Below are 24103 nucleotides of genomic sequence, written 5' to 3'. Positions count from 1 at the left end.
ATTTTCCTTATTTTCTGAGTTCTCTTTCCATCTTACTGTAAAGAGGAAGGAACTACAGAGTTGGCCAACTTGACTGAAGAACTTTAAATTCATTATTTTATTTATTTGCATGACTTCATACTGTAGCCTCAAAGGTTTATGGCACAGTCCCTGTAGTTTCTCTCGCATTTTCTCATATTGTAACTATTTTTCTATGTTTATCTCTCTGTTCTCTGATGATCTCTCTCTTTTCAACCCTCCCCCTCCCCGTTCTCTCCTTCTGTATTTCTAGCAGCAGAGAAGTGTGCTGCCTCAGTTAGTAGGAAGTGTTGTGATCAGAATCAACGTTGTGGTTCAGAGACTCTCACTCTGGATAGCAGGAGAGGATGGGGCTCACCTCACCTTGTGTGCTGCTCTGTGAGTACCCACATTCTACTCTGTTATCATGTACTCAACATGTGTGTGTAGACACACGGGGTATGTCTGTGTGTGTGTCTATGTTTGTATGCATGTCTGTATGTACGTGTGTGCATGTGATTTATGTGTGTGTGTGTTGAAGGGAGGGGTTCCGACATTGTTACGTTGATTTTAAAACATATATTTGACCTAATGAGATGCTTCTCTCTGACTTGGTTGTAGTGCTGAGTGCTCTCCTCATCTCTGAAAACCCTCAAGGGCCCTGACAAGTCTTTATGGAGTGATAGGGTGACAGAGCAGTGTTGTGTGTGTTTGTGTAGAGAGACCGAAGGCTGTGGTGACCCTGCATCCTGACCTACAGCAGATATTTACAGGAGAGAGACTCACTCTCAGCTGTCAGGTACAGGGAGGAGAGAACAACATTGAATGGTGGTACTTTTTTGTAGTATGATGTAAACATAAGCAGTTCAGAATCTGAACTCAAGATAGAATCTGTTGAGTCGCACAGAGGTGCATGCACCTGTGTTGGTAAAGACACAAGTAATGACAAGTATTCCGACTGGAGTGATAAAGTGAAGCTGACTGTAACAGGTATGTCAGCTCACCTTCCTTCAATTAATTGAGGTTTTATATCACTTCATACAGGCTACATTAAAGGAAGGCAACATTTAAATTTGTTTCAAAAAGTTTTGAAACCTTAACTAATACGACACAGCTAATTCTGTAGCTCAGTGCCTGAGCTCTACAGGACAATCTCTTTTTCAGGTCTAAACACATTGGGTCATTAACACACAGTCACTAAGGTGTTCAGTAGAGTGTGACCAGGTCTGGAGCTACAGGGGTACCAAGCTAGCAGGAGGAGGAAGTGATCCAGTCTGGTAGACTCACACACACACACAGTCACTAAGGTGTTCAGTAGAGTGTGACCAGGTCTGGAGCTACAGGGGTACCAAGCTAGCAGGAGGAGGAAGTGATCCAGTCTGGTAGACTCACACACACACACAGTCACTAAGGTGTTCAGTAGAGTGTGACCAGGTCTGGAGCTACAGGGGTACCAAGCTAGCAGGAGGAGGAAGTGATCCAGTCTGGTAGACTCACACACACACACAGTCACTAAGGTGTTCAGTAGAGTGTGACCAGGTCTGGAGCTACAGGGGTACCAAGCTAGCAGGAGGAGGAAGTGATCCAGTCTGGTAGACTCACACACACACACAGTCACTAAGGTGTTCAGTAGAGTGTGACCAGGTCTGGAGCTACAGGGGTACCAAGCTAGCAGGAGGAGGAAGTGATCCAGTCTGGTAGACTCACACACACACACAGTCACTAAGGTGTTCAGTAGAGTGTGACCAGGTCTGGAGCTACAGGGGTACCAAGCTAGCAGGAGGAGGAAGTGATCCAGTCTGGTAGACTCACACACACACACAGTCACTAAGGTGTTCAGTAGAGTGTGACCAGGTCTGGAGCTACAGGGGTACCAAGCTAGCAGGAGGAGGAAGTGATCCAGTCTGGTAGACTCACACACACACACAGTCACTAAGGTGTTCAGTAGAGTGTGACCAGGTCTGGAGCTACAGGGGTACCAAGCTAGCAGGAGGAGGAAGTGATCCAGTCTGGTAGACTCACACACACACACAGTCACTAAGGTGTTCAGTAGAGTGTGACCAGGTCTGGAGCTACAGGGGTACCAAGCTAGCAGGAGGAGGAAGTGATCCAGTCTGGTAGACTCACACACACACACAGTCACTAAGGTGTTCAGTAGAGTGTGACCAGGTCTGGAGCTACAGGGGTACCAAGCTAGCAGGAGGAGGAAGTGATCCAGTCTGGTAGACTCACACACACACACAGTCACTAAGGTGTTCAGTAGAGTGTGACCAGGTCTGGAGCTACAGGGGTACCAAGCTAGCAGGAGGAGGAAGTGATCCAGTCTGGTAGACTCACACACACACACAGTCACTAAGGTGTTCAGTAGAGTGTGACCAGGTCTGGAGCTACAGGGGTACCAAGCTAGCAGGAGGAGGAAGTGATCCAGTCTGGTAGACTCACACACACACACAGTCACTAAGGTGTTCAGTAGAGTGTGACCAGGTCTGGAGCTACAGGGGTACCAAGCTAGCAGGAGGAGGAAGTGATCCAGTCTGGTAGACTCACACACACACACAGTCACTAAGGTGTTCAGTAGAGTGTGACCAGGTCTGGAGCTACAGGGGTACCAAGCTAGCAGGAGGAGGAAGTGATCCAGTCTGGAAGACTCACACACACACACAGTCACTAAGGTGTTCAGTAGAGTGTGACCAGGTCTGGAGCTACAGGGGTACCAAGCTAGCAGGAGGAGGAAGTGATCCAGTCTGGTAGACTCACACACACACACAGTCACTAAGGTGTTCAGTAGAGTGTGACCAGGTCTGGAGCTACAGGGGTACCAAGCTAGCAGGAGGAGGAAGTGATCCAGTCTGGTAGACTCACACACACACACAGTCACTAAGGTGTTCAGTAGAGTGTGACCAGGTCTGGAGCTACAGGGGTACCAAGCTAGCAGGAGGAGGAAGTGATCCAGTCTGGTAGACTCACACACACACACAGTCACTAAGGTGTTCAGTAGAGTGTGACCAGGTCTGGAGCTACAGGGGTACCAAGCTAGCAGGAGGAGGAAGTGATCCAGTCTGGTAGACTCACACACACACACAGTCACTAAGGTGTTCAGTAGAGTGTGACCAGGTCTGGAGCTACAGGGGTACCAAGCTAGCAGGAGGAGGAAGTGATCCAGTCTGGTAGACTCACACACACACACAGTCACTAAGGTGTTCAGTAGAGTGTGACCAGGTCTGGAGCTACAGGGGTACCAAGCTAGCAGGAGGAGGAAGTGATCCAGTCTGGTAGACTCACACACACACACAGTCACTAAGGTGTTCAGTAGAGTGTGACCAGGTCTGGAGCTACAGGGGTACCAAGCTAGCAGGAGGAGGAAGTGATCCAGTCTGGTAGACTCACACACACACACAGTCACTAAGGTGTTCAGTAGAGTGTGACCAGGTCTGGAGCTACAGGGGTACCAAGCTAGCAGGAGGAGGAAGTGATCCAGTCTGGTAGACTCACACACACACACAGTCACTAAGGTGTTCAGTAGAGTGTGACCAGGTCTGGAGCTACAGGGGTACCAAGCTAGCAGGAGGAGGAAGTGATCCAGTCTGGTAGACTCACACACACACACAGTCACTAAGGTGTTCAGTAGAGTGTGACCAGGTCTGGAGCTACAGGGGTACCAAGCTAGCAGGAGGAGGAAGTGATCCAGTCTGGTAGACTCACACACACACACAGTCACTAAGGTGTTCAGTAGAGTGTGACCAGGTCTGGAGCTACAGGGGTACCAAGCTAGCAGGAGGAGGAAGTGATCCAGTCTGGTAGACTCACACACACACACAGTCACTAAGGTGTTCAGTAGAGTGTGACCAGGTCTGGAGCTACAGGGGTACCAAGCTAGCAGGAGGAGGAAGTGATCCAGTCTGGTAGACTCACACACACACACAGTCACTAAGGTGTTCAGTAGAGTGTGACCAGGTCTGGAGCTACAGGGGTACCAAGCTAGCAGGAGGAGGAAGTGATCCAGTCTGGTAGACTCACACACACACACAGTCACTAAGGTGTTCAGTAGAGTGTGACCAGGTCTGGAGCTACAGGGGTACCAAGCTAGCAGGAGGAGGAAGTGATCCAGTCTGGTAGACTCACACACACACACAGTCACTAAGGTGTTCAGTAGAGTGTGACCAGGTCTGGAGCTACAGGGGTACCAAGCTAGCAGGAGGAGGAAGTGATCCAGTCTGGTAGACTCACACACACACACAGTCACTAAGGTGTTCAGTAGAGTGTGACCAGGTCTGGAGCTACAGGTCCAGTCTGGTAGACTCACACACACACACAGTCACTAAGGTGTTCAGTAGAGTGTGACCAGGTCTGGAGCTACAGGTCCAGTCTGGTAGACTCACACACACACACAGTCACTAAGGTGTTCAGTAGAGTGTGACCAGGTCTGGAGCTACAGGTCCAGTCTGGTAGACTCACACACACACACAGTCACTAAGGTGTTCAGTAGAGTGCAGTAGCGGACGGGCCACCAGGACAATGGGGAGCACTTTTGGGCCGGAAGGCCGCCGGCCCATAATTTTTACTAATAAAAATGGTAAAGGAGGTAGGAGTTAACCTTAATTTTGTAACATGTTTGCCTTGTAATTGATTTCTTTCATTTGCAATGTTATTAAATGCTTATTTTATTTAACCTTATATTGACCATTCTTGCTCTGATTTAACCCATAAAGTCAAATAAAGTATTGGCTAATGTTAATGCACTGTTCAGTTTCCCATCTTTCTTCAAACCATAGGGGAATTTAAGGTTGTTTGACCAATAATTCCCCCACAGTTACAGGAGGGTATATGGTCATAGGTGAATCATGTAAATTGTAGGAACAATAACCGATATAAATACCCATTGTTGGATTTCATTTGTAGGCAATGAAGAAGACCAAATACAATTTCAATGATTTGTCTTTATTTCATTGCCAAAAAGCATTTGGTCTGTTCTGAGTGCACGTCCACAATGTGTAAGCGAGTGTGTTACGGGAAACGGTAGCTAATGTCAATTTATGTATTCATCAGGGAATTAAAGCACATCGAATGGCAGTCTTATAATCCTCTCCCGGCGTATAACTAAGCTAATTACATTTTGTAGGTTAGTATTTTTTTAGGTTAGGTTCACAGATTTAGTTACCATGGACACTGACCAAAGGGTTTCGTTACTTCTCTTTCTGGAACGGAAAACCCAATGATTCATTTTACGGTTACCTAATCAGGGTTTTACAAATCCCGCTTCATGAAATCCTTGAGGGTTTAGGTTGGTTGAGGGGCAGTTCTATGGGCGTATGTGAAGCCCTCTGTGACATGCTTGCGTGTAAAAAGGGCTATACAAATACATTTGATTTTATTTTATTTGATGAAATACCCCCCTGCTCTACATAAACTAAATGAAAACACAAACAAACACACATATCCAAGACATGCAGCTGCCAAATTGGGATTTGACTTTCTATTTGTTCATGAGTGGCAATCTTAGCCTCTCTAAAACGAGTTGTTTGAGGTACGTGAGGTTGTTATGGGTATAATATCTAGAAACACCATGAGTACGCTGGGTGCTCTGATCCGTAAGTATCTGGTCTCTCTGGGGAGGGGGGCAGTTCCTTGGAAAGCTGAAGGACTAGTCTATATTCACTTCATTAAAGTTGTGTTTGAGGTTGTAGAACTAAATTATGGTTTGTAAATGGATTCATTGTTGGGTGAATTATAAAGCTCCCATTATGAAAATATAAAGATAATATAAGCACAATTCCACACACTGTGACACTTTTCAAAAACACAGTTAAACTGCCAGATTGTGATAGTGGTCTTTGTGTCTGTTACAGTGCTGGCATGTTGTTTGTCTACAAGAGCAGGTAAAACTCAGAAGAACCTGATTGTCCAAGCGAGGATCTGTTTGTGAATGTGTAAACGATTGACAATTATTATTTGTATTTTGTATTGTATTTTATATTGTAAATTGGCAACTTATATTTACTTTATTGTATATTTTATTTTAATTGTATTCCACTTAGTATTGCTAGTTTATGTATCCTTAGTATAGTTAGACCACATATTTAAATTTAAGATTCCTATATGTTTACTGTATGCACCTTCCTGCCAAAGCAAATTCCTTGTCTGTGCAAACTTTCATGGCGAATAAATCCCATTCTGATTCTGATTCTGATTCTTGTATTGTTTCAGTGACGACAGACATCTGTGAAGGTCAGCAGGCCACCCTGAACTGTGGTATGTTGTTACACTGTTACTGTACTATATTGTTACACTGTTAGTTATACTGTTGCAGTGTTCATTACACTGCTACTCTGTTATACTGTTGCCCTGCTATACTGTTATAGTTTCACACTGCATACACTTAAACTACACTTATATAGTAAGTGAACATAAGAGGTAATAACGTCTTGTGTTTCCAGGGAGTTCTGTGATCAACGTGGTCAGTGCTAACTATGGACGCACAGACAGTGTGACCTGCATCTCTGGTCGTCCAGCCAATCAGATTAGAAAGACCGACTGCATCAACACTGCTATATCACTACCTTTGGTGGTTAGCGTGTAAGACATATAAACATACACACAAACACTTTTTCACAAACAATATCACAACCTTCCCATTGGTGGCTAGCATGTAAGACACACATACACACAGACATGCTTTCACACACACACACACACACACACACACACACACACACACACACACAGACATGCTTTCACACACACACACACTCACATTTTTTTCCCTCCCACCGCTCCAGATGTGATAGAAAGACAAGCTGTTCTCTGTATGCCTCCAACTCTGTGTTCTCTGATCCCTGTGTTGGAACCTACAAATACCTGGATGTTACCTACACCTGCATTCCCCCAAGTTAGTATTGTGTGTGTGTGCGTGTGTGGGGGGTGTGTGTGTGAGTCGGGTGATTTCCCAAACGATCGGTCAAAGTAACGGCCACGGCATAATGCAAAAAAAAGAAAAAAAAATATGTATACCATTTTTTATATATTTAAAAAATATATATAAACCTATATAATAGTTTAATCGGCCAGGTTCACTTAGAGCAAGGCATTAAATACTGTTGACAGTTTATTACGTGTTTGTTTCTTCTCCAAAGTAATGGAGAGGAAGCGAAAAGGAGAAAAGGGTGGCGCAGAAATAATCAGAGAAAAGAAACATCGAGCACTCAAAGCTAATGCTTCAAAATGTAAAACAATACCACACATGTTTAGACCACTTAATGAGAGCGACAGTCAGCAGCCCGGAGGTGCGGCAGTACTAGAGCAACAGGTGCCTGCATTTACATTTAGTCATTTAGCAGACGCTCTTATCCAGAGCGACTTACAGTAAGTACAGGGACATTCCCCCCGAGGCAAGTAGGGTGAAGTGCCTTGCCCAAGGACACAACGTCATTTGGCACAGCGTGGAATCGCTCCGGCAACCTTCTGATTACTAGCCCGACTCCCTCACCGCTCAGTCATCTGAATCCCGCATTAATATATATAATTGATATATATAATTTAATTAAGAAACATACTGTATATGCCCAAGAGAAAGGGACACTAATACAGTATACTCAACATGGATTTATTGGACTTATATTTCAAAGAGGTGCTATGGGGATCAAATGCAATTGTCTTAATTTTTCTGGTCTGCATTTGAAATCAGCCACAGGTGACGCTGTGAATGAGGAGACTGAGAAAGACATGGAGGCAGCTGTGACGGTGGTGACAGGGTCCAGTGCAGAGATGATGACCGGTGCAGCAATGCACAATAGAGTATAAGTTAACACCAATACATCTAATGTTGTTAACAGCCATCAAGCATTGCATCATCATGTATTATTATATAGTGGATGGTGTGTGAATTTGTGTTTGGGAACTGTACACGGTCGTGGGCCGGTCTGCGTTTCAAAGTCCCGGGCCGTTTTTCAATCCCAGTCTAACCCTGGTAGAGTGGGTCATTAACACACAGTCACTAAGGTGTTCAGTAGAGTGTGACCAGGTCTGGAGCTACAGGGGTACCAAGCTAGCAGGAGGAGGAAGTGATCCAGTCTGGTAGAAACAGTCTATCTGAAGACAACCTGACTGACTCTGGATATTCACTGAGAAGCAGTGGCCATCGGGAGATTTCCCGAACGGCCGGTCCAACTAACGGCTGCTATGGCCACGGCACCATGCAAAACATATATAGCCTAATTAATAGTTTAAACTCACTTTATAGAGGACGGCCTGAATACCGAGCAAATGTTTAACCGGAGCAAACCAAAATCCAAAGGGTGGGGGTGGGGATTCCCCCCAATTGTAAACTTGAACGGTGCACTTATCCGTCCGGTTTACAGATTGCGATTGTTTGAAAATCAATCGTTTTCCGGGTATGGACAGTTTGTTGCAGTGGGTGGAAGCAACGAGATCGTGTGCAGTGTTTTAAAACCATAACCATATTGTTTTCATTTTTCTAAAAATATTGTATATAATATATATATGATATTTGGTATAACTGTCACTGTAGCCACTATATACGGTATATATTATACTTTATTATCATATAGCCTATTTGTATTAAGCAACTGTACACGGGTCGCTGGCCGGTCTGCGTTTCAAAGTCCCCGCTGTTTTTTGGTCCCAGTCCGACCCTGTTGAGAAGTGTTTGTAACAGAACCAGTAACTAAGAGATACACCTACTGTTACTGTCATGTGTCTTGTGTGTCCACAGCTCTGCCCACAGCAACAGTGAACATCCTCTCTCCTCCTGCTCCTCACTATCCTGGAGATACAGTCACTCTGCAGTGTGACATATCACAGTATGAAGACTGGAACTACATCTGGTTCATAAATGGCCTTCAGGATAACGGTTGTACCATGAAAACCTGCTCCATCATACTGGTTCACAACAATGTTCAGTACAGCTGTGAGGGGAGGAGGAGTGGTCGACCCCAGTCTTCACAGCGTAGTGCTACCTTATCTATAACTGTTACAGGTGGGTTAACTAGACTACTGACAGCAGAACACATCAGCTACTAGATCTTTGATCTCCCTGTCAGACACATTCACATTGTCAATATCTGGACATCATGGAACTATATTACTTTATATGGTATACATCATTTTCTTTAATTCATCTCTGTTGTCCTCAGCCCTCCCTAAAGCTACTCTGACTGTGACTCCAAACCCTGTCTACCTCGGAGAGACAGTCTCTCTGAAGTGTTCAGTGGAGTCTGGTGCTAGCTGGAGCTACAGGTGGTACAAAGACACATCAGAGATCAGAGTGAAGCAGTCTGGTAGACACAGGATATCTGGAGACTCTCTCACCATCAGTGAAGTAGAATCATCTGATCAGGGTCAATACTGGTGTAGAGGAGAGTTAAGATCCATATTTTCAGGCAACAGTGATTCACAATATCTCTATGTTAATGGTGAGTTATATAAGTTGTTAAAAGTAAAGATCAGACTGTGTTCATATTTTGTATGCATGATCATCATTTGAGAACTGAACTGGGTAAACTTAATATCTTTACATTTACTGGAATATTTAGTTTACAATTGATCCTGTATTTTAATATTTACTGTTACTGTCATGTGTCTTGTGTGTCCACAGCTCTGCCCACAGCAACAGTGAACATCCTCTCTCCTCCTGCTCCTCTCTATCCTGGAGACACAGTCACTCTGCAGTGTGACATATCGCAGTATGAAGACTGGAACTACTACTACTGGTTGATAAATGACCATCTGTATAACAGTTGTACCAGTAAAACCTGCTCCCCCACCCTGGGTCCTGGCACAGTGGAGTACAGCTGTGAGGGGAGGAGGAGTGGTCCACCCCAGTATACACAGTTTAGTGCTCCCTCATCTATAACTGTTACAGGTGGGTTAACTAGACTACTGACAGCAAAACACATCAGCTACTAGATCTTTGATCTCCCTGTCAGACACATTCACATTGTCAATATCTGGACATCATGGAACTGTATTACTTTATATGGTATGCATCATTTTTCTTTAATTAATCTCTGTTGTCCTCAGCCCTCCCTACAGCTACTCTGACTGTGACTCCAAACCCTGTCTACCTCGGAGAGACAGTCTCTCTGAAGTGTTCAGTGGAGTCTGGTGCTAGCTGGAGCTACAGGTGGTACAAAGACACATCAGAGATCAGAGTGAAGCAGTCTGGTAGACACAGGATATCTGGAGACTCCCTCACCATCAGTGAAGTAGAATCATCTGATCAGGGTCAATACTGGTGTAGAGGAGAGATACCGTCCAGATCCATATCCTCAATACACAGTGATTCCATCAGTATCACAGTGAAAGGTAATTTTTGGTTGTGGTGCGTGTGTGTGAATGTTTGTGTGTTTTGTCATGAAAAGTCCAGATTGTGGGGACTGCTTGTCGATTTGTATGAATCGCTGGAAGGATGTATTCGATTCTAAAATGGTCTCTCTCTCTCTCTCTCTCTCTCTCTCTCTCTCCATCAGATCTGCATTCCTCAGTGTCTCTCAGTGTAAGCACCAACAGATCCCAGCACCTCGTGTCTGAGTCTGTCTCTCTGAGCTGTGAGCTGAAGGGGAACTCTACTGGATGGACACTGAGGAGGTACACAGGCAGTGAGCTGTATACTGTGTGTTCGTCTGTCAGGAGATCGACTACAGGATCCACCTGCATCATCAGGTCCCTAAACGAAGGGCACAGTGGAGTGTTCTGGTGTGAGTCTGACTCAGAAGAGTACAGTAACGCTGTCAACATCTCAGTACATGGTGCGTTCATGATACTTGATTGACCAAATAGTGTTCAATTGGAACATTTTTATGAACATGACTTTAAGCTCCATTGAAACCTCCTGATTTTCAGTTGGCCCTGTGATCCTGGAGAGTCCTGTCCACCCTGTCACTGAGGGAGACTCTGTGACTCTGCGCTGCAGACACAAGACTCCTCCATCAAGCCCCAAGGTAGACTTCTACAAAGATGGTAACCTGATCAGGAAGGAGACCACAGGAGAGATGACCATCCCTGCAGTATCCCAGTCAGACGAAGGCCTCTACAAGTGTACATACTCTGACAGGGAACAATCCCCACAGAGCTGGCTGCTGGTGAGAGGTGAGAGGACATTCACTAGCCTCCAGGGGGCGACAAACCTCAACCTCATCCTTCAAGCTGTCTCCTTTCAACACCTTGACTGAAGTCTTGATTCAGCATCGTCTCTCTTCCCTCCCTCTGGTTGTCTCTCCAGGGACAGCGGTTCCTGTCTCCCTGCTGCCCAGGCTGCTGTGTGGGCTACTGGTGACCTCCCCCTTCCTGGTGACAACCATCCTGCTGCTGCTCATCAAACGCCAGCAACCAGGTGAGGACACATGATGATGCTGTGAGGAGTGTTTGAAGAGCAGGGGCTCTGCAGGAGGTGTGGACCAGGCTGGCTCCTGGTGAGGATGTCTGGGGAAGCAGGAGATCCCAGGATGGAGGTGTGAGCACTGACCTGTAGGGTCATGTGGGGGGGTGACAGGGAACCAGCTGACTGGAGCGTGTGTTACTACATACAGTAGTACAGCTATGTGGCTCTGAGAGCACATCTGGGGATCCATAGGCAGGTGGCGTCTCCACAGACTGGTAACACCATGACTGGTTGTGGTTGAAGTTGATAAAGGAGCATTTAAGGGCAGGCTGAACAACAATATTTACATTTACATTTACTCATTTAGCAGACGCTCTTATCCAGAGCGACTTACATCAAGTACAGGGACATTCCCCCCGAGGCAAGTAGGGTGAAGTGCCTTGCCCAAGGACACAACGTCATTTGGTACGGCGGGGAATCGATACTGGAACCTTCTGATTACTAGCCCGACTCCCTCACCGCTCAGCCACCTGACTCCCGTGAAGAAAAACTCCCGTATTTAAGCCCTTTTTATATCAAAACTAACTGAGGCTGTCTCTAAATCCGGTGCTTTCCATGACTGCTGCTGTCGTCCAACATGAACAGAACTGATTGTGTTTGTGTTTGTTTTTCAGTCAAAATTGCCGAGGAGGATGAAGGAGTCGAACTCACCGTGCGAAAACCAAGAGATCGTAGTCATGACGACACTGGACCGTGAGCTCCACTCAGATACGTTTGATTCTTGTTCTGAAGCTTAACCAATGATACGCAACTCTGTCACTGTTCATTTAGACACCACAGTTTCATGTTAAGATACTGAAGTGTGTTATACTGTGTGTGTGTTGTTGTCAGTCAGCCTGTTTGTTAAGTCCAGTGATGCCCCAGATAGACAGGATGTGATGTTCAGTCTGTCTGCCATCTTCATGTTATTTAGACTACATGTAATATAGACTTTGATCATTTATCCCATAGCTATGCTGATATAGTCTATATCAATGATGCCATGGTTATATAGTCTACATCTAGTAAACCATCATTGTATTAATATAGTATGTTTCAATTTTGCTATTATTCAAGTTTTATTGTATTTTCTTTCATTGAAAACCAGAGCTTTGACTTATTTCAAATGTTCAGTGCCTGCACTGGTCTAAAACCTGACAAGATTAAGACACACCCTAAGTGTATGTATATAGTTTATTTTCTTCTACATAAAATGCTTAAAGAGCAAACATTTGTAATTTGTAATTTTGGCTTGTTTACTTTTAAATAAAAAACTGTTCTCACAACTTTGTATAAAGCCATTTTCTATAACTACCAGTTCAGTCAAGACACTCACGTGATTGATTTCACCATTTATTCATACCCATGACAAATGGTTTAACATTGGCGGAATGGATGTACATGGGGAAGCGCTCCCTGCCTTCACTGCAGCATGCATGACATGAGGCAGGGAGCAACGAGTGAAATCCCCCAGGGGGAAAACAGACAGAACACAGGGGGGGACAGGGGTAGGTGGTGGGTGGCAGCAGTGCAGAACTAAGGTCAGCGAGGATGCGAGTGCGTGCATGTGAGCGTCTTATAGCGCCGCCTATCGAGCTAAGCCTTTGGCTGTCGGCTTCGGCGATGGGTGATATGACGCGCGCTGCCCGAGTGCAATGCCTGAACTAGCTCCGCTTATTAGTTCTACTGCACAGATGAACAAACTGTGTTAACTACATTTACATTTACATTAACATGTATTCATTTAGCAGACGCTTTTATCCAAAGCGATTTCCAGGAGAGAGCTTTACAAAGTGCATAGGTCACTGATAATAACAACAAGATAGCCCCAAAACATTGCGAGTAGCCAAACTAAAGTTTAGATTAATTGAATGATTTAAGATAAACTACCAAATACTCAATAGACATTTAAAATATAAATTTACTGGAGATAAAAAGGGTCTGAAATGTTAAAGAGGACTGTTACAGAGACAAACCTACTAACACAAACTAAGAGGATCACACGTGTAAGCAGCACTGCCCTACAAACAGTGGTCAGTGGTTGTGGTTTGAAACTGTTCTTAAGACTGAGAAAGAGTGGGTGTACTGAGAAGTACTGCTTCCTTTGAGGTTCGTGGAAAGCAGCACTATTATTAGTTTATAATGATTCAATGTACATCAAATGAGTCATTCATTCTCATCTAACTGTAGTTAAAATATCCTTACAGTATTGAATTCAAGTCACTCAAAATCCTCATTTAATTCATCAAATTAGTTGATTTAGATTGCTGTAAGTTATGTAATTTCCTTACAGTTTCAACACATTTCTGTTGAAGTACCTATTAACAACATCAAGCAGTGTTGCTAATGTGGGTTCCTGCTGCACACTCACATGAAGAGAATGGGGACCTCATTACCTGAACACAGGAAGTACACACACAAACACAACAAACACATGTGTTAGTGGACTGTTAACAAATGCCTTGAAAATTTAGCTGGCCAGTTTTTTGTCACGTGAGGATGACACCTACAAATAAACATTAAAGCTGAAAGAGACGCAGATAGAATCACATCCTGACACATTGTTAAAGTTGATTGAAAAATATTGAAAAGTTGAAACATAGTTTTTGGAAAGATGTTTCTGCATATGTAAAATAATGTGTTATATTTCTAACAGCATCTCAGAGCTGGTCGTGTCTCAACATTTCCTGTGTGAAATCTTCTCCCACGCCTCGTCTCTCAAGGCAGCGTTTGCTGGTAAGGACACTGTGCAGGCCTCCAGTTGTATCTGCCACCTCTACATACAGTGGCAGTCATGCTCAACTGTTAACTCTGATCTTGATCTCTCCATCTCCATCTCTACTGCAGGCAACAACATTCATCCCATGTCTGAGTTCTCTCTCTGTCCAGTTTTACTGTAAAGAGGAAGGAACTACAGAATTGACCAATAGTGAATAAGAACTTGAAATGTATTATTTTATTTATTTTCAAGTCATATTGTAGCCTTAAAGGTTTATGGCAGTCCCTGTAGTTTCTCATATTGTAACTATTTTTCTATCTTTATCTCTCCATTCTCTGTTCATCGCTCTCTCTCTCTTTCTCTCTCTCTCTCTCTCTCTCTCTCTCTCTCTCTCTCTCTCTCTCTCTCTCTCTCTCTCTCCCTCTCCCTCTCTCTCTCTCTCTCTCTCTCTCTCTCTCTCTCTCTCTTTCTCTCTCTCTTTTACCCTCCCCCTCCCCGTTCTCTCCTTCTGTATTTCTAGCAGCAGAGAAGTGTGCTGCCTCAGTTTGTAGGAAGTGGAAGTGTTGTGATCAGAATAAACGTTGTGGTTCAGAGACTCTCACACTGGATAGCAGGAGAGGATGGGGCTCACCTCACCTTGTGTGCTGCTCTGTGAGTACCCACATTCTACTCTGTTATGATGTACTCAACATGTGTGTGTAGACACACAGGGCATGTCTGTGTGTGTGTCTATGTTTGTATGCAAATCTGTATGTACATGTGTGCACGTATGTTGATTTTAAAACATATATTTGACCTAATGAGATGCTTCTCTCTGACTTGGTTGTAGTGCTGAGTGCTCTCCTCATCTCTGGAAACACTCAAGGTTGGTTGAAACACAGTAAAGTGCCGTACAGTACGATAGTGGATCACACCAATAATGAACTTCTATGTCTGACTGCTTCTCAAATTTTCCTGTCTTCCTTGGCTACTGAAACTTCTCTTTCTTGTCAAATCAAATTAAACTGTTAATGACTGTACCTGGTGAGTTCCTACACTCAGCTCTGTACAGGACATTGGTGGAGATCATCTGTACACCGTCTGACAAGTCTTGATGGAGTGATAGGGTGACAGAGCAGTGTTGTGTGTGTTTGTGTAGAGAGACTGAAGGCTGTGGTGACCCTGCATCCTGACCTGCAGCAGATATTTACAGGAGAGAGACTCACTCTCAGCTGTCAGATACAGGGAGGAGAGAACAACACTGAATGGCGGTACTTTTTTAAGAGGGATGATGTAAACATCAGCAGTTCAGAGTCTGAACTCAAGATAGAATCTGCTGAGGAGTCCCACAGAGGTGCATACACCTGTGTTGGTAAACACACAAGTAATGAGAAGTATTCTTCTCCAGGTCTGGAGCTACAGGGGTACCAAGCTAGCAGGAGGAGGAAGTGATCCAGTCTGGTAGAAACAGTCTATCTGAAGACAACCTGACTGACTCTGGATATTCACTGAGAAGTGTTTGTAACAGAACCAGTAACTAACAGATACACCTACTGTTACTGTCATGTGTCTTGTGTGTCCACAGCTCTGCCCACAGCAACAGTGAACATCCTCTCTCCTCCTGCTCCTCACTATCCTGGAGACACAGTCACTCTGCAGTGCGACATATCAGAGAAGGAAGACTGGAGCTACATCTGGTTCATAAATGGCGTTCAGGATAACAGTTGTACCAGTAAAGACTGCTCCTTCACCCTAGGTTATGACCCAGTGGCATACAGATGTCAGGGAAGTGGTCAATCCCAGACTCAGCAGAGTCCTGACATATCTATAACTATTACAGGTGGGTTAACTAGACTACTGACAGCATAGCATATCAGCTACTAGACCTTGTGAACATCAAGAAGCTTTCATTAACCTTAGACACCTCATAGAGTGCACTGTCTAATCTCATTTACCTAAAGGGAGACTGCATATTTTGACAGGAAACTACCAATATGATCCAGCTGATCATATAGCACAGTACCTGTAGAGTTCATTTATCTTGTCAGGTTCCTGTGTGTCTTTAGTATGTGTCACTGGTCCTGTATTCCATGGCAGGTCATGTGTTCTGGTAGTCTGGTAAAACAGAATTCTAAGTTTGTGAGATCTGTATACTTTGATATACTAGTGATCTGGACACATTTTTGTCGGTAGAGACAGTCACTAAGGTGTTCAGTAGAGTGTGACCAGGTCTGGAGCTACAGGGGTACCAAGCTAGCAGGAGGAGGAAGTGATCCAGTCTGGTAGAAACAGTCTCTCTGAAGACAACCTGACTGACTCTGGATATTCACTGAGAAGTGTTTGTAACAGAACCAGTAACTAACAGATACTCCTACTGTTACTGTCATGTGTCTTGTGTGTCCACAGCTCTGCCCACAGCAACAGTGAACATCCTCTCTCCTCCTGCTCCTCACTATCCTGGAGACACAGTCACTCTGCAGTGTGACATATCACAGTATGAAGACTGGAACTACTACTTCTGGTACATGAATGGCCAGGACTATAAAGATTGTACCAGTAAAACCTGCTCCATCAAACTGGATCACAACAATGTTCTATACAGCTGTTTGGGGAGGAGGAGTCGACCCCAGGATTCACAGCGTAGTGCTATCTTATCTATAACTGTTACAGGTGGGTTAACTAGACTACTGACAGCAGAACACATCAGATACTAGATTTCTGATCTCCCTGTCAGACACATTCATATTGTCAATATCTGGACATCGTGGAACTGTTTTACTTTATATGGTATGTATCATTTTTCTTTAATTCATCTCTGTTGCCCTCAGCCCTCCCCAAAGCTACTCTGACTGTGACTCCAAACCCTGTCTACCATGGAGAGACAATCTCTCTGAAGTGTTCAGTGAAGTCTGGTCCTGCCTGGAGCTACAGGTGGTACAAAGACAGAACAGAGATCACAGTGGAGCAGTCTGGTAGACACGTGATATCTGGAGACTCCCTCACCATCAGTAAAGTAGAATCATCTGATCAGGGTCACTACTGGTGTAGAGGAGAGTTAAGATCCATATTTTCAAGAGGCAGTGATGTAGAATATATTAATGTTAATGGTGAGTTATGTGAGTTGTTAAACGTAAAGATCAGACTGTGTTCATATTTTGTATGCATGATCATCATTTGACAACTGAACCTGGCAAACTCAAAATCTTGACATTAACTGGAATATCCATTATTTACAACTGAACCTGTATTCTAATAGCTACTGTTACTGTCATGTGTCTTGTGTGTCCACAGCTCTGCCCACAGCAACAGTGAACTTCCTCTCTCCTCCTGCTCCTCTCTATCCTGGAGACACAGTCACTCTGCAATGTGACATGTCAGAGTATGAAGATTGGAACTACATCTGGTTCATGAATGGCAAGAAGTATAATGGTTTTACCAGTAAAACCTGCTCCGTCAAATTGGTTCGCTACAATGTCCAGTACAGCTGTTCAGGGAGGAGGAGTGGTCGACCCCTGGATTCACAGCGTAGTGCTCCCTCATCTATAACTGTTACAGGTGGGTTAACTAGACTACTGACAGCAGAACACATCAGCTACTAGATCTTTGATCTCCCTGTCAGACACATTCACATTGTCAATATCAGGACATCATGGAACTGTATTACTTTATATGGTATGTATCATGTTTCTTTAACCCTCGTGTTGTCTTAACATTCTGTACACTCCCCTTGTCCTAAGGGTCAAAAATGACCCACCTTCACCAAACCGCTAAAATAAAGCAGCTCAATTGATTTTTAAACTCCTAATCTTTTTTGCATGAAGAAACAACCTGTACTTTATCACAACATTTGTGAATATGCAGGTATTACCTCTTCACATTGCAGAAAGACTACATTTAATCAGTGGACAACTATTCGTTTTTACTACAGCAGACCTGTCATAGGTGTTTTCTTTACTAAAGTAGAGGTGTATTATTGCTTCATGCTCTGGGTTGTATTATTCCCCATGTTCTTCTTCAGATACCTCCTCTTCTAAATCATTGTACTCTTGTTTCTTCTGGACATCTGAAAATATCAGATCTACAACCTGTAGAGAGCTGAGACCCTAACCCTGTTGGGCACTGAAATATGCAGTCATGGCTTCAGCAAAGAATACTGGGGGTACTGTCATTTGCAGGATCTTTGTAGCCTCTGACTGCATTCCCCATTAGTAAACAATGCTTTGAAAACATTTTTATTTGGTCTGAAATTTGGTTTAGTTTGTCTGAAATTGTTTTTATTTTGTCTGTGAGCTTGAGTCATTTAGGGAGGGGAGATGCTGCACCTGCACACAGAAGTTTTAGCTTTGTCTGAGTTCAATCAGTAGCACAAATAATGTAATTATCTTATTGTATGTGTGTGAGTGTATGTGTGTGTGTGTGTGTATGTGTGTCAATTTTTTTTTTTGTGGTATGTATAATGGTTTAATAACTGCTGGGTCAAAAATGACCCCTAAGACAATCGCTGTACCCTAGTGGTTCCCTAGTTCTAATGTTGGGGTCATTCTAGGAAAAGTCATACATTTTCAGGTAAAAAAAATAACATTTAGTGGGTTTTCTCTGCTGATAAACATGGTGACGGGTCATTTTTGACCCCTAAGACAATACAAGGGTTAATTCATCTCTGTTGTCCTCAGCCCTCCCTAAAGCTACTCTGACTGTGACTCCAAACCCTGTCTACCATGGAGAGACAGTCTCTCTGAAGTGTTCAGTGGAGTCTGGTCCTGCCTGGAGCTACAGGTGGTACAAAGACAGACCAGAGATCAGAGTGAAGCAGTCTGGTAGATACAGGATATCTGGAGACTCCCTCACCATCAGTAAAGTAGAATCATTTGATCAGGGTCAATACTGGTGTACAGGAGTGATACCGTCCAGATCCATATCAACATTACAGAGTGATTCCATCACTATGACAGTGAAAGGTAATCTTTGTTCGTGGTGGTGTTTGTGTGTGTGTGTGTGTGTGTGTGTGTGTGTGTGTGTGTGTGTGTGTGTGTGTGTGTGTGTGTGTGTGTGTGTGTGAATGCATGTATGTGTGTAATATTCATGTAAATTGTTAGTATTTTGTCATGAGATATCCAGATGTTCTTACTGTAGATGGTGGAGTGAAGCGTGTCCTTGTTGTTTGTTATCAAAGTTGTTCTGGTAATGAGACAAAGAAAAGACTAAATGAAAGAACCACAACTTCATATCTTAATGAGTTGAAATTGGAGAACCTTGTTAAATTCACTGATGTGTGTTTGGTTTTTAAAATTTTAAATGGTATGGCTTCACCTCCGCTTAGTGATTTTATTAAACAGCGCACTCAGAGTGGCAGACACACTAGATTTGCTTCAAGAGGTGATTGTATTATTTCACATAGGTCTAGCTCTTAGCAAATCAGCATTTTCTGTAAATACAGCACACACTTGGAATGCTCTGCCGTCACACATACGCACAAAAGACACATACAAACATTCAAACATAGCCTTAAGGAATGGCTTGTTGCCAATCAGGTATGCAAGCATTGATGTACTGTCTGCTTATATGTGTGTTTGTCGTGTTGATGTATGTCATGTGCCTCATATGCGCTTGTACTGCAGGTACACTTTTCTGTTGCTTATATGTGAACTGGGTGTGTCTACGTTACTGTATGTTTATTGACTTATTTTAACCTTAGTATGTTATTTGATATTTTTTAATTTTAGGCTGCCTTGAAACATCTGGCTGGGGACAGCAGATGAAAATTAGCCTCTCTGGCTAACTCTGGCGCACTTACAGTTTTTGCTGTTGATCAGTGTGCATTGTCCCTAATACCATCATGTTTTATCAATTTATACAGATTCTGAGCCAACGGCCACGCTTCAGTCGGACAAGACAGACATTTACACAGGTGACAGAGTGACTCTGACCTGCGCTGTGGAAGGTTCCTCTGGGTGGTGGTTTCACTGGTACAGACACACCACAGACTCTGTCCCTGTGAGCTCTTCTTATTGGTCACCCTACTCTGTCACCCCTGGAAGTGTGTCAGAGGGGGGTCAGTTCTGGTGCAGAGGGGAGAGGGGTTACCCCGTCTTTTACACCCAGTACAGCAGCCCAGTCCATATTAATGTTACTGGTGAGTCTAGTACAGTTTCTAATCATACAGTGTAATATGTCAAATGTCAAACTATATGTAGTCTAAGAACAGACATATCATTGTAAGAAAGGGTGGTATTCATTTATTTGAATTGTATTTTATGAATCTCTAATTGACAGTATGGTGATAATAATGACTGATGACTTTTGTCTGTAATGCTGTGTGATCATGTTGTGTGTGTTTGAACAGCGAGGGCCTATGCTGTTGTGACTCTGAAGCCCAACTGGAGTCAGATATTCAGAGGGGAGAGTGTCACCCTCAGGTGTGACATACAGGGGACAGAGGACACAGACTGGGAGTATGAATGGTGGAGACCTGGAGACTCCACCTCAGGATGGACAGAACAGGAATACAAGATCATCAGTGCTGAGGAGTCTCACAGTGGTGACTACAAGTGTAAAGGTCAACGTGGAAAAGACCATTCAGTGATGAGTTCTGTTGTCAAACTGACAGTTAAAGGTAAGTCAGGTACTATCAAGTTCACTTTAAACAAACAGTATTTGCCACATTGATTTGAAAATTTATTAACATCTTGTCATCCCAGATGGTCCCCAGCCTGTCCTGAGAGTGTCTCCCTCGTGGCTGAATCCTGGAGACTCAGTGACTCTGAGCTGTGAGGTTGGAGACTCATCTACAGGCTGGAGCTTCTCCTTCTACAGAGCTGCTCCCTCTCTACCAGACCAGCCCTACTCTGTAGAGCTCCTCTCTGACCGTGAGCAGACTACAGGGAACTCCTCCACTCTGCAGCTAGCTGCTCCCTCTCACACAGCAGGATATATGTGTAGAGCTGGGAGAGGAGAGACAGTCTACTACTCTGACTACAGTAATCCACAGTTTCACTGGTCTGGAGGTAAGTTCATGTTTCTGTGTTTGTTTGTGTTTGTCTGTCTGACCAGACGTCCATCTGTATGACTCACTGGAGGGCTGTATTTAATTCTCAAATCGATTCTCTGTCTCTCTCTCTCCATCAGATCGGCATTCCTCAGTGTCTCTCAGTGTAAGCACCAACAGATCTCAGCACCTCTTGAATGAGTCTGTCTCTCTGAGCTGTGAGCTGAAGGGGAACTCTACTGGATGGACACTGAGGAGGTACACAGGCAGTGAGCTGTATACTGTGTGTTCATCTGTCAGAGGATCAACTACAGGATCCACCTGCAACATTGAGTCCTTAAACGTAGGGTACAGTGGAGTGTTCTGGTGTGAGTCTGGCTCAGGAGAGTACAGTAACGCTGTCAACATCACAGTACATGGTGCGTTCATGATACTTGATTGACTGATCAGTGTTCATTTGGAATATTGTTATTAACATAACATTAAACTCCATTGAAACCTCCTGATTTCCAGTTGGCCCTGTGATCCTGGAGAGTCCTGTCCACCCTGTCACTGAGGGAGACTCTGTGACTCTGCGCTGCAGACACAAGACTCCTCCATCAAGCCCCAAGGTAGACTTCTACAAAGATGGTAACCTGATCATCAGGAATGAGACCACAGGAGAGATGACCATCCCTGCAGTATCCCAGTCAGACGAAGGCCTCTACAAGTGTACATACTCTGACAGGGAAGAATCCCCACCGAGCTGGTTGCTGGTGAGAGGTGAGAGAACATTCACTAGCCTGCAGGGGGCGACAAACCACAACCTCATCCTTCAAGCTGTCTCCTTTCAACACCTTAACTGAAGTCTTGATTCAGCATCGTCTCTCTTCTCTCCCTCTGGTTGTCTCTCCAGGGACAGCGGTTCCTGTCTCCCTGCTGCCCAGGCTGCTGTGTGGGCTACTGGTGACCTCCCCCTTCCTGGTGACAACCATCCTGCTGCTGCTCATCAAACGCCAGCAACCAGGTGAGGACACATGATGATGCTGTGAGGAGTGTTTGAAGAGCAGGGGCTCTGCAGGAGGTGTGGACCAGGCTGGCTCCTGGTGAGGATGTCTGGGGAAGCAGGAGATCCCAGGATGGAGGTGTGAGCACTGACCTGTAGGGTCATGTGGGGGGGGTGACAGGGAGCCAGCTGACTGGAGCGTGTGTTACTACATACAGTAGTACAGCTATGTGGCTCTGAGAGCACATCTGGGGATCCATAGGCAGGTGGCGTCTCCACAGACTGGTAACACCATGACTGGTTGTGGTTACAGTTGATAAATGAGCATTTAAGGGCAGGCTGAACAACAATATTTACATTTACTCATTTAGCAGACGCTCTTATCCAGAGCGACTTACATCAAGTACAGGGACATTCCCCCCGAGGCAAGTAGGGTGAAGTGCCTTGCCCAAGGACACAACGTCATTTGGTACGGCGGGGAATCGATACTGTAACCTTCTGATTACTAGCCCGACTCCCTCACCGCTCAGCCACCTGACTCCCGTGAAGAAAAACTCCCGTATTTAAGCCCTTTTTATATCAAAACTAACTGAGGCTGTTTCTAATTCCTCTGCTTTCCAATATTGCTGTTGGCCAACATGAACAGAACTGATTGTGTTTGTGTCTGTTTTTCAGTCAAAACTGCTGAGGAGGATGAAGGAGTCGAACTCACCGTGCGAAAACCAAGAGATCGTAGTCATGACGACACTGGACCGTGAGCTCCACTCTGATACGTTTGATTCTTGTTCTGAAGCTTAACCAATGATACGCAACTCTGTCACTGTTCATTTAGACACCACAGTTTCATGTTAAGATACTGAAGTGTGTTGTACTGTGTGTGTGTTGTTGTCAGTCAGCCTGTTTGTTAAGTCCAGTGATGCCCCAGATAGACAGGATGTGATGTTCAGTCTGTCTGCCATCTTCATGTTATTTAGGCTACATGTAATATAGACTTTTATCATTTATCCCATAGCTATGCTGATATAGTCTATATCAATGATGCCATGGTTATATAGTCTACATCTAGTAAACCATCATTGTATTAATATAGTATGTTTCAATTTTGCTATTATTCAAGTTTTATTGTATTTTCTTTCATTGAAAACTAGAGCTTTGACTTTCATTACTTATTTCAAAAGTTTTATTGCCTGCACTGGTCTAAAACCTGACAAGATTAAAACACACCCTAAGTGTGTGTATATAGTTTATTTTCTTCCACATAAATGTTTAAAGAGAAGACATTTGTCATTTGTAATTTTGGCTTGTTTACTTTGAAATAAAAAACTGTTTTCACAACTTTGTATGAAGCCATTTTCTATATATATTAATCTGGGGGTCAAGTTTGAAACTGATTTTAAATTTTTAGAAACAGGTCAGTTGTGTAGTACAAAAAAGCTTTCATCAACTAAATCAAATAGCCATGGTGAAACCTATTTCATCAATTCCTGACTTCGAGAAATGAATCCATGCTTTTATTACGACTCGTCTTGATTATTGTAACTTCTTGTACATAGGGATCAGTCAGACTTCCCTTGCCCATCTGCAGCTTGTGCAGAACTCTTCTGCACGGCTGCTGAAACAGACCCGCAGAACTCTGCTGCACGCCTGCTGAAACAGACCTGCAGGCGTGAGCACATCACTCCCATCCTGGCGTCCCTACACTGGCTCCCTGTGTACCACAGAATACATTTTAAACTTTTGCTATTTGTTTTTAAATGCCTGAACAACCTTACTCCACCATATTTATCCGATTTGCTTCAGCCTTACTGCCCATCTCGATCCCTAAGATCAACCGACCAGCTGTTGCTGACAGTCTCTAAAATAAGGCAGAAACAGGAAGAAGCAGAAGAGGTGACAGAGCATTTGCCGCTGCTACACCCAAGCTTTGGAATGAGCTGCCTTTAAATGTCAGACAGGCCTCCTCGCTTCTTGTTTCTAAATCTCTTCTAAAAACGCAATTTTACTCCCTTGCTTTTACTTACATCCCTTCCCCTGTGGTTTTTTGTGCGATATAAATAAAGTTGA

General features: G+C 44.1%; 3 protein-coding genes across 3 annotated transcripts; all 3 read left to right on the top strand.

Moving 5' to 3' along the window:
* Window positions 1–307: 307 nt before the first annotated feature.
* Window positions 308–7794, top strand: LOC146221904 (L-rhamnose-binding lectin CSL2-like). The gene is made up of 6 exons (XM_084692106.1): window positions 308–396; window positions 5844–5873; window positions 6202–6246; window positions 6432–6570; window positions 6774–6883; window positions 7679–7794. Exons 1-6 carry the CDS (start codon window positions 366–368, stop codon window positions 7792–7794), a joined length of 471 nt encoding a protein of 156 aa, XP_084548232.1. The 5' UTR covers window positions 308–365.
* Window positions 7795–8591: 797 nt separating this feature from the next.
* On the top strand, window positions 8592–12524 carry LOC146221903 (Fc receptor-like protein 2). Its single transcript, XM_084691106.1, has 8 exons — window positions 8592–8989; window positions 9147–9425; window positions 9608–9874; window positions 10033–10317; window positions 10482–10760; window positions 10855–11100; window positions 11234–11344; window positions 12007–12524. The coding sequence occupies exons 1-8, from the start codon at window positions 8872–8874 to the stop codon at window positions 12087–12089; spliced, it is 1668 nt and encodes a 555-aa protein (XP_084547232.1). The 5' UTR covers window positions 8592–8871; the 3' UTR covers window positions 12090–12524.
* Window positions 12525–14620: 2096 nt separating this feature from the next.
* LOC146221902 (basement membrane-specific heparan sulfate proteoglycan core protein-like) lies at window positions 14621–23294 on the top strand. Its single transcript, XM_084692105.1, has 12 exons — window positions 14621–14741; window positions 14920–14955; window positions 15655–15909; window positions 16476–16739; window positions 16898–17113; window positions 20011–20202; window positions 20413–20682; window positions 20768–21073; window positions 21195–21473; window positions 21568–21816; window positions 21956–22060; window positions 22715–23294. The coding sequence occupies exons 1-12, from the start codon at window positions 14711–14713 to the stop codon at window positions 22795–22797; spliced, it is 2286 nt and encodes a 761-aa protein (XP_084548231.1). The 5' UTR covers window positions 14621–14710; the 3' UTR covers window positions 22798–23294.
* Window positions 23295–24103: the final 809 nt, after the last annotated feature.

This window comes from Hypomesus nipponensis, chromosome 25 (assembly GCF_054491055.1).
Source record: "Hypomesus nipponensis isolate SF chromosome 25, ASM5449105v1, whole genome shotgun sequence".
Classification (NCBI taxonomy): Eukaryota; Metazoa; Chordata; class Actinopteri; order Osmeriformes; family Osmeridae; genus Hypomesus; species Hypomesus nipponensis.
The sequence above is the reverse complement of the archived record's forward strand: the minus strand, read 5'-3'. Positions and strand labels throughout refer to the sequence as shown.